This window comes from Polypterus senegalus, chromosome 8, assembly GCF_016835505.1.
Source record: "Polypterus senegalus isolate Bchr_013 chromosome 8, ASM1683550v1, whole genome shotgun sequence".
NCBI classification, from domain to species: Eukaryota; Metazoa; Chordata; class Cladistia; order Polypteriformes; family Polypteridae; genus Polypterus; species Polypterus senegalus.
The window spans coordinates 34,861,891-34,877,456 of NC_053161.1; the positions used below are offsets into that span (position 1 = coordinate 34,861,891).

General features: G+C 36.7%; 1 protein-coding gene across 3 annotated transcripts in view; it reads right to left on the reverse strand.

The window, feature by feature from the left end:
• dock4b (dedicator of cytokinesis 4b) overlaps positions 1–15,566 on the reverse strand; it is a 432,150-nt gene that overhangs the window by 295,138 nt on the left and 121,446 nt on the right. For all 3 annotated transcript variants that reach the window (XM_039760946.1, XM_039760945.1, XM_039760944.1), the window contains exon 2: positions 2,558–2,641. In XM_039760946.1, coding sequence (XP_039616880.1) covers positions 2,558–2,641 — 84 coding nt within the window. The remainder of the gene's footprint in view (positions 1–2,557; positions 2,642–15,566) is intronic.

Below are 15,566 nucleotides of genomic sequence, written 5' to 3' on the forward strand. Positions count from 1 at the left end.
TTTCAGGAAAAGAATGATAATTTGATGTTTATTTCTGATCCATTTCTCTCAGAGCTCAAGTGGCAACTTCAGACAGGCAATTTAAATCGTCAAATTTGAATAATTGTGTTCATACAGTAAACTTTATGTAGAGGTAATGACCAAAGCCTTACAAAAGTATTTCTCCTCATAGGTCATAAATATGAAAAAAGGTCTGAAAACTCTGCAATGGTACATAAGGTACACTATATATAAAAGGCTGTTTTGATTTTGGCATTGTTATTCTGGGCATTCGTTTTTTAAAGCTATTCTGTGTCCCCTGGTATAAGAGTGCGTATCACCTTACTTGAATATTGGCTTATGATGATGCTGCTGCACATCCTTTCTATTGCACACCATCATTAAGTAATTCCAGCCAAAGAATTCTTCAGCAAATGGGTTTCAGGAAAAGCTGTTGGGGCTTCTCAACAACTACAGCAGAATGTCTTCAGAATTCGAACATTAAAACAATCTTGACAAAAACAGGCCATTCAGCCAAACAAAGCTTACCTGTCCTAAACAATTAAGAATTCCAAAAAAGCATCAGGTCCAGTAATAGTAATAGTGCCTCACTATGACTGCTTTCTTATCTTTAGCCAAGTCAGAAGTTTTCTTCTTTTTTGTAATTCCTGTGTGTCTATAAAAAGCGAAATATGCCTCCTGAGACTAATTATCTGTCTATGAAAGACTAATGTCTCATCTAAGAAGGGATTCTGCCTTAGTCCTATTTCTGGTGGATCAGTCTCTGTACTCTGCATATTCCTGAAGTTGGTTAGCAGGTGAAAATGGATGAACACATAGATTTATGACTTTATTTTTGTGACTGTGCATGACTCATTTGCTTTCTCTCCCTTTCTATTTACATTTGGAAAAAATATCAAGAAAAATGATAGTCTTTAATACAAATGCTTTGATTTCCTGAACTGTGTATTAGAAAAATAGAAAAAGTATGCACACATTAAGGTATATTATTTATTTCACACAGGTCAGCAAAGCAATGAAAAAGCAGTGCTCAAGATTTCATAAATTTTACTTTAAAACAGAGCTTCAAGTTTTCTGTCTCCCTCATTTGCAGTTTTGATGATTCACAACTGACTATTAAGAATGATAAAGCAGAAGTTCTTCTTAGCCAAGTAAAAAAGAATTGAATATACAGCGGCACAGTGCCAGTTCCTATTACATCGTGGAAAGAGACATTACTATACCATGTCAACAGCTAGTTAGACGTTTTTTTTTTAGATTGCTCAGCCCCACTTGTCATCTCTGCTCATTACTCACCCCGTTTTATGCTGTTTGTTTATGATGTGATAAAGGATTGATTTTGTGTGTGTGTGTGTGTGTGAGAAAGTAGCCCTCTACAGAAAGGACCTGCTCAATAGAAAACATTAGTGTTGATTATTATTAGCTCAGTTACACAAAATAAGGCATGCCCACAGATATTGGCAGGACAAGTATATGCCGATATCCTAAGCTGGCAAGCTATAAGTTGGTTTTGAGAAAGATGCTATTGTATATTAATTACTTTTAATTTGCTTGACATTTCTTTATTGAACAATGACTGCACTTTATTAAGGATTTGAAAGAGTGGTAGAGATATGGTGTATAGAGATACTGAACATTCACACATTACTTTGCCTATTCCCTAGTGAAAAAAATGAACACACTCCTCCACATGTTTCTTTAACTATAAATGTGATCCTTTTTTATTTTTCATGCCGGTGAAAATATGTTCCCAACTCATGGCACTATTTACTTTTTGTCATATGTACTCATTATGACTTGTACCCCTATATAAGATCAGTCTCTGGACCTTCTGTTCACCAGTTAGCAAAGAATTTGAAACTAAAGTAATCTTTTTACCTGAGCTAAAGATGACCTTCTGCAGGTCAATGTTTAATCTTGTCATTATTTGGCAGATAGTGCTATCACTACACCACAAAAGTCTAACAATATGACAGGTTTTTACAGTTTGTGTATTATTTAAATGTATTATTCATTAAAACAATTCTTTGTGTAAAACATGTATGCAGCAGTCAGATAATGTTGTAATGGATTCTAACAGAGGTACACTCTGCTGCCACTGTTCTTCAAACTGAGGTAGGTTGGAAAACTACAGGTATGTTGCATTTTTATCATGCAATGGCTGAGATGGGAGGCATAATGTCAAAACTAAACTACTCTAATCTATATACCTTAGGGTTTATTTTGGTTCTTTAAGATGAGTATCAAGGTGGTGTTGATTACATGCAGTTTTGGAGTTATGTGGCACCTCTGTGTGAATTTCCCCTTGGGATTAATAAATTATCTATCTATCTATCTTAATAATGGACCAGTAGATAACATGCAAGGAAAAAGTGTATGCCAAGGGATTATCATACACTGAGTGATTTGTGCAAAGCATAAGCTACCTCTAGCATTAATTACTATGCACAAGGACTAGGTTTCTCTTTAATGCTGATTATGCATATCATAAGGACATGCCAGAGAATACAGGTATCTAATAGCAAATTCCTGTACAGCAGCATTAAGATTTTCTTACCTTCACATTTCTCCAAAATTTGAACTGTATCCCCAATTTCCAGTGATAAACCATGAGGGACTGTTGCACGGAAACTTGCAAGAACTGAAAGAGAATAGAGGGAATGCAAATTAAATACATTTTAAATAAATAATAATAAATAAAATAAAAAGTACACAAATTCCTTTAGCCTCTCACTGGGAATACAATCAATCTTTAATAACTGCATGGACAAATGATTGTAAAAATAGTATTTAATGTTACATTAATTTGCACTGACAAAAGTAAAGAAATAAAATCAGAGATTTTGAGACAAAAATAGTGAGAAGTCAAGCAAAATGACACCTTTCATTGGCTAATTAAAAAGATTACAATAGGCAAGCTTTCGAGGCAACTTAGGCCCCTTCTTCAGGCCCTAGTATTAGAGACAAAAATAAAAAGACACCGCAGAATCAGCAACAAAAGAGACTGAAACCAATGTCACATACAAAGGTGGACTTTTTTCTTTTTATCCTAAAAGTGTTAAATGTCCAAGCCCAAAAGCTATGCCTTCATTGTGTTAGCCCCAAGTGGTCCTCTGTTTTTAGTAGCTCTCATTGCTAGCCAATGGTCTGTGCACTGTGCTAGTTTATCATTCCCACCAGATAATCATTATAGTCAGGCTTGATTAAAGTTGCTTTATGCTTGATTGGGTGAGCTTCTTGTTTTGGTTCCACAGTCTGCTCACTTAACTTCTACTTAGCATTTTTTATCAAGTTTTCATTACTGGCTAGTAATTACACAAATTCAGTGTCACATATGTTTCAAACAAGTTTTGTAAACAAATAAGCTAAAACAGATATATAGTAAAACCTCGATTATTCGTCAGGGGTCAGGACCGAGGCTGTGACAGATAAGAGAAAAGACAGATAACAGAACAGCTACTTTAAAAATGGTATACAGTGGACTAGTTTAGTGAATAGTAATATTTATTTACAAAAAACACTATATTAAAAAAATATATTAACAAAATGAATTAATTTAAATATTACTGTAATGACCAGTGTAATAAGCAAATATAACTCGGGTACTGGAGTTTTCTACATTTTACTTGGAGTCTTTGTTCCATTACAAACAGTGCTGTCTTATACTCCATTATCTAGGTTACTAAGCACATCTCCAAAACAATAAAAGAAAACTTTCCCTACCAATAATTATCTCCTACCAGTCACATTGTCTTTTTCTATACTGCAAACACTCCTGCTTACTGTCTCCTGACTCCCTACTCAAAACTTCCTTCCGCCACACCTTCCTATTTCTTCTAACTTCTCCTGTCACTCATCTCCTAACAGACGTGTCCGCCTCTCACAGAACAGAAGCCCTTCACCCAGTCCCATAACTTATACCATTCATTCCACACTTTCTGCTCCTCCACAGATCATCACAATCTGTCAGCATGTCAGAATATGTTAAAAAAAAATAATATAACAGAATTTAAAAAGAAAATTACAATGCAGAACAACATTAACATTGATACAAAATAACATTACCATCAGTGGTTTCCATTTTCAACACATTTTTCAATTTTGCTGGCATCACGCTTTATATTGTTCACTGTTGTTCTTCCTACTGTGTAAACTGAAGCAATACTTGAAGCACTTTTGCTGTTTCATAAACATTTAATAATCTAAATTTTCTGTGACACTTCCAACACCACATGCATATGTTTACTGGCCATAACAATTTATAGTACTTTGATTATAACAAAAGGGAAAACCTAAAAAAACACTATTAAAACTGAAGGTATGTAACTGACACTTTGATTTCAAAATGCGGAATGACACGTGGTGCTGGAGAAAAACACTACATGCTTGCAAAAGGGACAGTTATTCCAGCGTGCAGAGCTTGCAGCGTATCGTGCAGCAGTAGTAATAGGTAGACACTGGTGTGCGCAATGATTTTTTTTTTTCACCCTGATGATTAATGGAGACTGACAGTTTATCTAGTGACAGATAATAAACACTTTACTGTATATAAAAACAAAAACTACTTTTTCCCCAACCATCCATATCCCATGCAATAAAAGAGATACTAGAAACAAGTATAAGCTGCCTGGGAGTTAACAGGAAAAAAAATTATGTCTCCCCCACAAACCTCTAAGGAGCTTGGAAATTAGTGGGAAGATGAATGATGTTGACCACCGTAGTACATATAGCCACAAATAACCTCATTCAAAGTTAAGCACCTAGACAGGCTGCTTGTTATTTAGCTGAGCGGTACTTACCACTACTTGTAATTTCCAGGGTCATAAGTATGTGTCCCAGCCAAGTTGTATTAGGAATTACAACTACTCATAGGGGGACATGACACTCTTAATGATCCTTCTGCAAAGACAGCACATCTCTGCTAAGGGATCAATTGTTAGTTGGTGCTTGGTTTTCTTGCCATTATTATTCCTTTTCCAACTCTTTGGAATACTGGATTATTATTAAAAACTGTAGGATGTTCAACAGAAAAGTCATCATATCATATATTTCCTTGTTCATTGAAGCTTTAAATTATTTGTATTTTGTTATTGAAAGTACAATAATATTACTTCACAACCATTTACTAAAAAAATGCGGTCTACCTAATTCTCTTTATGAGTCTGACACTGCACTCTATGTGGGAGAAACTGGACAAATACTTCGCCGAAGAATGATCTTTCGCAGATTCCACATTAAAAAAACAAAAAACAAAACCACAATCTGACATGGCGAGAACATGCAAACTTTCCACAGACAGTCTGGATTTAAAATAAGTACTATGAAGCTATGAGGCAGAAATAATAACCTCTCACAACCATTTGGTCCTAACATCATAGAATTATTATTTTTTTATTAAAAAACAAAGCAGGTTCAAATAATACTAAAATTCATGTAATGTTTAAACAGTACTTTAGCACAAAATAAACTCATACAGTAGACAAATTTAGATTTTTGAAAAGTTTGCTTAGCCCTACCCACAAGTATTGAGTCAAAGAAAGTCATCTCATCCAAACACCTGTGACTTTAACTATTAGAAAGCTCACTTCAGGTTAATCCTAGAGACAACCATCTGACATAAACCCAAGTTCCAGGTTACCTAAGCTGGACAGAAATTATATGTACATTTGAATAACAAGTTCTGCTTCAGAACATTCAGTAGAGCTGGCGCCCACAAAAGATCCTGATTTATACCAGATAAGATCAGTACATCAGTGTTCCTTGCCCCAGATCCTGCTAGTCAAAAGTAGCTTAAAGCTGCAAAAGTACTGAATGGGAAACAATCACATTTTGTATTTTTATTTTATTTACCAACTCATTTCCAATTAGTCTACTTAAGCTATTAGTTACAGAATATTTCATTTTGAAAACTTCTTAGTTTTTCTTAATTATGTGTCATGTCAATACATGGATTTTTTTAATATATATATGTTTAGTACATGCTTATAGTATATGCTATTAGTGAGCCATTATACTATTTTTATACTAATTATCATTAACTATAACTACAAACTCCGCAAGGACTAAAAGAATGACGCACAAATCTTAGAGCTAATGATACACCAAGTTACAGAAATGGTAACAGAAATAACAACAACAGGAGCTAATAGAGGATCATATAACAAGAAAAAAAAAACGTAAAGTTACTCCAAATAAAAAAAATAAAAACAATACAATGACACAAATCGTACATTATAATGCTGAAATATTTTTCATCACTATATATACACATAAAATAATGCACAATGTACAAGTACAACACAAATACAGGCAGTCCCCAGGTTACATACGAGATAGGGACTGTAGGTGTGTTCTTAAGTTGAATTTGTATGTAAGTCGGAACAGGTACATTATTTTAATAAATGCTGTTGATGACTGACCGTAAACAAGTGCTCTGCCAATGAATGATCGAGTTTCACCTCACTCTGACCTTTTTATTATTTCTACTTTATTTTCCATGGTGATGCTTTTTCTCTTCTTTACTGTATCACCAGCACTTGCATCAGATTTGTGTTCCAAGGGTGAAGACAAAAGGTTAAGATGACTTCTTCTGCACAGCACTGTACACGTTATCACAGCAGGAAGGCAACCTTCGTCAGCAAGTCTAGTGTACTGATGAGAGACAACTTCCTACTATGTACGTAACAGTACAAGCAGGATTGCTATTGAGAATGAATGGGGGCAGCAAGGGGAGATTCACCAAACAACCAACCACCACACATTCACCTCCACTTGCATACAGTATGCTGTCTGCAGTGTCTGCCCACTGAGAACGAACAGGGTGTGGCCAAAGGCGGGTAGTGAATCGCCCACCACCGCCCACATTAAACAGGCAGCCACCTGAGGCACACTATAATGCTGCCCCTCGCCGCCCCCTTCACCCTCAATGGCCTCCGTTCAGCCACAACTGGATCACCACTTGAGGCATCACCAGCCGCCCACCGAGAACGAATGGGGCAGCATTTCGTGGGACACTGCAAGGCTGTTTGGAGGGGGGCAGTGAAACGCTCACTTCTGCCCCATCCAGCCTCCATCCAGTCAGGAGCAGTAGCTGCGGCCGTGTGGTGGGCGGGCAGCAAACTGCCACCCTCTACCCCATCAAGCCTCCATCCTGCACACGTGTGCTTGCCACACACCCAGCCACCCACTGAGAATAAATGGGCAATGAATAGGAAAGCCACCCGAGGGACATTACACTGTTGATCAGCGAAATCACCCCTCCAGCCACCGCTTGTAGCGTCCCCAGGCCAAAGATGACGGAGCGGCAGTTACTGAGCAGCCTGCGCTGCGTCCCCCAGACAGATGAAGGAGCAGCTGCAGCCCCATTCGTAAGTCATATGTCGGATGTCTGTAACATGGGGACTACCTTATATTATACAAGCTAACAGTTTGAACATAACACACAGACATTAAACAATGCTGACTGCAGTGCAATAATGATAAATTAATTATAATGGAGTAAGTGTTGTAGCTGTGGTGAAAGGTGCATAGCCCAGTTTGCTCCCCGGTCATACTGCTCGTTAATAAAAGTGGTGTATAAAAATGTGTGTGTGGTGAATGCATATATGCTCTTGTATAAGTTGCCTTAGAGCTGTGGTTTGAAGAGCTTCTGACTAGTGTGGTGACAGTGCTCTATAATGGCAAATATTCGACTACTGCAGCTGTTAATTTTGAGACCATACTAATGATACTCTTGGTCAGTTCATTTTCTCTCATGACAAGACATATTGCTATACCAAAAGGAAATCCCCTAGGTGAGAACGCTCTTGATGATTCAGCAAAAGAAGTTCACCAGCACAGGTATTAACAATTCCTATCACTTGAGGCAGCTTAGTAAATACACAAGCTGCTGAGCCATTTTTGTAAAGCATAAAAAATAGCAATTATATTGTATTGTGACCCAAATTTCATATCATGAGGTCCTTAGCAATTACAGTACCACTCCTAGAGCCTACTGTATAACCATTATGATTTGTATCACATTTTAGAGACAAACATTTTCAAATATAGTAGTAAAAGTAGTGGTGAAGAGTATGCGATAGGTATCATCTACAATAATATCTTAATTGTTGTTTTAACAATATGCAAGCTGAAATTATCAAGTATGTCACTCACTTTGCAAAAAAACAGGATAGACTACTGCTGCGTGTACGTGCAGTAGCTAGAGTAGCTGCCTAAAACTGAATGAGCAAACAGTCTTCTTCTTCTTCTTCTTCATCTTCATCTTCTTCTTTCGGCTGCTCCTGTTAATAGCTGCCACAGCGGATCATCTTCTTCCATATCTTTCTGTCCTCTGCATCTTGTTCTGTCACACCCATCACCTGCACGTCCTTTCTCACCACATCCCTAAACCTTCGCTTAGGCCTTCCTCTTTTCCTCTTCCCTCTGCACATGTCCAAAACAAACGCAATCTCGCCTCTCTGACTTTGTCTCCCAACCGTATAACTTGAGCTGACACTCTAATGTACTCATGAGCAAACAGTGAAAGGGGATAAACAGCCTCGTAATCTACTGTACATCGTTAGATTTAATTGCAAGATGTGGATCAACCTCACTTATGTGGAGGTTGTTAAGCATTGAAAAGACTGATGTTGCTTAAAACACAGCAATCTGCAAACTATGTCAGAAATCGTTTGCCGTTAAAGACAGCTCGATAACTAACTTGTTTCACCAACAGCAAAGTGAAATTCCTCTAGTACAGAGGTGTCAGGAAAAAAAAATCAGTTTGAACAAATTAAGAAATTCATTCAAACAAATTATTTTAACTTCTGTAAGAAGAATATGCCTATCATGCATGGTTTATTTCACAAGTCATCTTAGTTCAGGGTCTTCGATTCCAAAGCACATTTTTTTCTTTCATTATTTAAAACACTTATACAGATTCCTGGCTCCTCATACTGCTCTATCCTGCCTCTGTGACTGCAGAAGTTGGAGCAGGTGATGACACAAGGGTGGGAGCAAAAAAGAAAAAACACTCTTGGCTTGGAACCCTGCAGCCTCCGACTCCCACTGCCATGCTCACATCCATGGCGATGAACCATGACAACATGCCAAGCCTTCCATTACCCTTGCAGCACCTGTTGCCTCTCTCCAGCCTTAAGTAGTGAGTCACTCCATTGAGCACCCATGTCACTCTAGTTCCCTGATTGCTCAGATGGAGTGACCTACTTCAGCCCCTGAGTGTCGCCCACACACTCCCCTAGGGACTTCCCCATGGCTGCCTGCCTTCTCTCTTTTGCACCAGCTCTCTCCACGTCTTGCCTTCATCTCTCCTTTCTTTAACCTCCATCTACTGGCTCCCCCTTATATGCCTTCATTGGTGCAACTCCTCATTCGCAAACCACAGAAAGTCAATGGCGCAATCAAGATAGACCACACTCTCACGTGCAGGAGTGCTCTGTCTCAACTACCCCACCAACCTCGTGAGCACACACACCCACTGACACTGAATTATTTATTCAATTATTTATTTATTTAAATGAACCTCAGCGGCGTATCCATGGACCCACTATTCTATAACCTACAATTGACACCCTATTATCAAAACAAAGCTAGATCATTAAGACTTTTAGAAACATGTTTTTAAAGGATTCAAACTATCACCTAAATATCATTATCATCAAAGTCCCAGGAAATATAGAGGTATAATATTTTGCAAATATAGCACACCCCAAGTGAAGACATGATTATGAAAGGTGTAACTCTTTGAAGCAGAAATTGTGCTTGCACTTTGCCTTTTTCAATTGCTACTTTGATGGTAATAATGGGGAAAACTTTAAAAATGTGGCTCCACTAAGATAAACATCTAGTGAATACAGAGTCAAAATTAATGATCAATAAGGTAATCGGTAAAAAGCTGTAACAAAGGATCAGATAAAAACAAACAAAAACAGCAAACATAATATTCTTCTTTCTGCTGAATGCAATTTAGGTTCACAAGGACCCAAGTCAATCCCTGTAATATTGGGAGCTAGGGTGTGCTATGATAAAAATGAACAGACTGAGCAAACACATAGTAACATCATATTCTGCTCCGTACTTCTAAAATTTGTATTATTATGCTGTATTAAGGATTTGTTCTGTGTATTGTATTCTATGGACCCCCTTCTTTTGACACCCACTGCACGCCCAACCTACCTGGAAAGGGGTCTCTCTTTGAACTGCCTTTCCCAATGTTTATTCCATTTTTCCCTACAAGGTTTTTTTTGGGAGTTTTTCCTTGTCTTCTCAGAGAGTCTAGGCGGGGGGCTGTCAAGAGGCAGGGCCTGTTAAAGCCTATTGCGGCACTTCCTGTGTGATTTTGGGCTATACAAAAATAAACTGTATTGTATTGTATTGTATCATATTCTGAAACCCACTTAATCCAAGTGTAGGTGCACAAGTATCATTGGGCATATTACAAAAATCAGTCCTAGATGGGACAAAGGCCTGCTCACAAATGCATCCACACTCATATAAAGTATAGTAGCGCCATCTTTGAATTGCTAATCTGACTAATCTGTATGCCTTTGGAATGCAGGAGGCCCACCAGAGTACCTGCAGGCTCATGGACAATATGCATGACATGCAACACAGAGAATGAAAGGAGACAGAAATTGAACCCAGAATACTCAATTCATGAGGCAATAGCCTAAAATAGAAACTACTGTGATCCAAAACAGCCAGGTGACGATAGGTTTCACTAAATACCACAGGAGTGCACAGTGCCTATTTAAATAGATGATGATATGACAATAATTTTCTCTTTTACATTAGTCAAATTACAGCAAAAAAACAATAAAAAGTATGTAAGAATAATATTCTGTACATTTTTATTAAGTAACTACACATTATATTGCTTCCATAAATATTGTATATTAAATAATATTGATGCTATACATAAAACATATATAACCTAAGGAATGTGGAGCATAGGGACTTTGCATGATCAGTTCTTAGCATATTACAGATAATTGTACTGCCTTTAAGTATCCTTAATAAAAAATGCACAACATAAAATTCTTAATCCTGTCATATCCAGTTCAGGGAGAATCTAATTTTCCAATCTATTATGCCTTAGGTACAACAGCATTTAAAATAAAATTATACTTTTACAGTATCTATGTTTAATAACACAGGCAACAGCAGAGGATACAAAAGACATTCTCCTTCTTTATTAGATCACCTCAAAGAGCAGAGATTTAACCATGAAAACAGCACCCTAATAGAACACAAAGAATATTTTAAAATAATAACTGTGTTACAGAATACATTACAGAACTCATCTCTCAATTTGTAAATGTCCTCTGATTTCACAAAAATGTTAAAAAACTTTTTCAAATTACTTGTGTCTGCAGAAGCTCTGTTCTTAATGCCCCATAGACTTGAAAGTTAGGTTAACTGGTGACTGAAGTGGCATTCTAGGTGTTAGTGGCTCCTGCAATGCCCTGACTCCCTGCCGGGAGATGTTTCCTGCATTGCACTCAGTGCTGCTAAGATGGCTTGCGACCCTAGGGTTCAATTGGTTTAAGAATGTTAGGTTATGTATGTTATAAAGTAATGCTTTTTGGTGTTTATTGATTAATACTTATAGATGTAGCATGCTGGTAATTTTTTGCCTTATTTAGGTAAAATTTAAAATAATAATAATAGTAATTTGCATTACATGCTCCACACAATTACAAATAAACCATTTTAATTTCAAAAATCCTTTCCACTCTTTTAAACCAAAAAGTAATTGCAGATATCAGCTAAAAATCAATAACTTTTCTACAACTTGATTAGGTGATAATGACATATATAAAACAGAACTTTAAACCCAAAAAGTTGGCCAATGGACAATTAAGAGAGACCTTTTGGTTTCAGTGTACAGGTAACAGAAGATGACTTCCTATTTAAGGTTTTGTGACTCTCTTATGATATGTCCAAGGTATATAATTACTGTCACACACGTGTGCATGGGAGGCAGCTGAAGGGCTCACAAAGGGATAATTCCATGCCAGACCAGGGTGTGGCAGAGTGCACTGATCCTTCCTCATTTTCATCAGCAGGCCAACCACGGGAAATTTTGCCTGGACTCAATGTCGTCACTTCTGATGTCACTTCTGGTTCCAGCCACAATGACGTCATTCCCCCTGCCCGGCTTTAAAACTGCCATGTTTGCCTGTATGTACTGTTCTGTGTTGGAATGAAGTCTGTTAAGACCTGTACCATTTTGAACCACATAACTTCCATTTTGGCAGCCTATCTCAAGTATACAGATGATTGACCCCAAACCTTTCTCTGTGTTGTGTGGAATCTTTTCACATTGCATATTCAAAGTTTAAACGTGAAGCTCCAAGTTTATGTCTGTTTAAGACAGCACAGTGCTTACACCAGCTAAGGCAGTTATACAGTCAATGTAATTTAATTAGTTTTGTCTTGACACTGAATTAACAGTAATATGTCATCATGTGTAATATTGCACACTGTCCTAGAATAGTAGCTGTTTTTGCCTGGGCTGCCTTCAGTGCTGAAACTGCATGTCTTAACTGGAAATAAATAGAAGGGAAAAGCTGAATAACCTGCTCTCCTCAAATTTGTAAAATGTACTATATTCTTATGACTGATTCAAATAAAGATTCAAAATGAAAGAATATTGTGGTTTCTCCTGGAGCCAACACTGGACTGATACTAAAACTGCATTAAGCAGGTCACAACTCCTTTGGCAGAGTGAAATTTTGGTCAAAATGGCTAACCCTTGGTAAATCAAAACAGAAAAAAGAAAGTTCCAGAAATGTGCTAAACAGCCAACAATTTCCCAGCATTGCACTTCATAAGCAATGATCAATTACAGCTATCCATTACAAGTAACCATGCTTTTAAGTAAATCAGCAAGGAAAGTTGTCTTAAAGATCCCCACAAACTGCATCAGGAATGCTTTTCTTCCTAAACGTCATAAGGCCGTTTGGCAAAAATACCACAAGAAGCAAAGGGTTAGTGATATAGAGACTGCTTTCACATAAGTGTTTTGTATACAGTGTGTCAGAAAGAACCCTTCATCAGTTGTTAAATGCAAGTATTAAAGGTTTGTTTTAAAATGATATCACTGTTCTTGACTTTTATGAAATTGCGTTTTCATCTGTGTGCTTTTTGTCTATGTGAATGCAATTGAGAACATATAGTCTTGTGCTTTCTTGTGTAAGAATACCTAAATGAAGACTTCAATCTAATAAATTTGATTGTGAACCATCTATGCACCTGAAAAGAAAACAAACTGAAAAGCAGTTAATAGGGTAACGTGCACCTTAAGCCATCCGTTTCAGGCATCACAAAAGTGTACAACAGACTTTGTAATTAGCCTTGCAGTCTAGGGAAACCTTTAGATTTGGACTATTCAATCAGCCTTGTTTGCATGTAGGCAGTCTCTACATGCTCATCACCAGGAGAAACAACTACCCTTACACAACGCTGGCTGAGAGAAATAATAAACATGTACAAGTAACAAGTGCACTAACTTCAGATTTAAATCAAACATATTTGCTTTACTCACTGTACATTTCTCATTCATTACTGACATGGACTGGGAAATTTCTTTTCCTAATAATCACCCCAAAAGCAACATCATTTTCCACTGAGTTTCATAAAATGGATTATTTGTTTTCTCAAACACAAATAATTTAAGCAAACAACACTGTAATAGCTCCCCAGTAGCAGCACATTATTTCTCAGTTGACTTGCACTGCATCTTGAGTTAAATGGATCCTAACTGCTGCATGTCAATGTGATTATAGTAGAGCAGTAGACTGAATTTAAATTTTTTTTCTATTTATTTATGATGCTACTAGCCTGCTAGTTGAGCTGTTCATAGATGTCTCCACCTCCCTTGTATTCCCTTTGATCACTCCCCAGTGGAATGTGTCCTTGGCATGCTCTATGCAAACCCTCCACCTCCTGTTGAGTTGAATATGCTAGGCAGCGTATCCCAGATGCTTCAAAGTGTGTTAGCGGATTAAAAAAGTCCAAAGAAATATTCCCTGGGGCTCAATTGTTTAACACAAAAATACCCTTATGTACCCAACTAGGTCCCCAAAGTACCTGTGCAAAGTTACAGCTATGTAAGTAAGCAAGTAAGTAAGTAAATAAACAAATCAGGCACGTGGACTTGCTTATCATAACTTGTGCATTTATCATATAGATACAAATAAGAATGCTATAATGTGTGTATATATATATATATATATATATATATATACACATATATACAGTATATACACACTCACGCAGATATACACACATATAGAGAACATATATATATATATATTTATAAAATGATACAAGAGCACATGATAACTACTTTCTTTATATTTTCAAACGTACCCTGTATACAGCAATATGAATTTTTACCAAGTTAATTTTCTGAACAGCTATTACCTAACTTGGCGCTAATGATTAATTAAAATAGGGAGGAAAAAAATCCACACACACAGAGCATGGCAGAGTCACAAAATAAATAAATAAAAATGAATTGTACCTTAATGCAACCCCTGTTTGCTTAACCTGCTTTGCTGCTTTAGGATAATCAGATTGCTGACCCACTTTAAACACATTTGCAGTCTTATAGGATATGATTTTCAATAGTACATAATCCTGAATACCTAACTGGTTATATACAGGTATTTATTTTTTTAAGGATTATAATTTTTTTTTTTTTTTTTTAAACTATCGCTTCTAGTACAGGTTGTATGCCATTTTACTTAATAAAAAAATCAGGTCACACCTTTTAATTTACTACTTTAGAATGTGGTATATGGGTGCAAATTAATGTTTCACCTTTAATACTTCACTAATTTTGATGTTACATTTCCAGAAAGACACTTAAGGCATTTAAAAGAATTTTGTGGTTTTCAAACACATTCAAGCAGTATATACTTCTGTACTGACAGCTACAGACACTGCCCTTGCTGTCAAAACCATGCTTCTTAATCATGCATAATTCATGGCACCATTACTATGCAAATGTACAACGTTGAATGAACGAAGTTCTATTGACAATGCCATCCAATAAATATTAATTATGTATAGGTTCAGTGTGTTTTGGAGCTTTGCCACCAATTCAAAACGTGCACCATGTTGGGAATGAGGTAAACATATCATGTTGGAAATTTTCATTTAAAATAAACAAATGCTTAAATGGATCTCTAGCATCAAAATACCAATGGCAGGCTTAACAGTTTCTCTGTCTTACAAATTACTTGACCTTGAAAAACTTTTCATATTTTGAAGGCTGAACAAATCAAACCAATCTACCTCTTTCATAAATGAAAACATGCAGTCACATTTACTGTATGTTTAAAAAAAAACGTACAGTTTATTAAAAATGTATTTTCCCCTTTACGACTGAAATAACCTTTTGCCATCCAAGCAAATTACATATTCCAAGATGCAGAAAAATAATATTAGCAGCTGAAAACAATATTTTTCAATCACACAATCTAATAAATAAAGCTGAATGTGTGTTACTGTGTTTATCTGGTGTGTGATTCCGCACAATTGAACCTGTCTCAGCC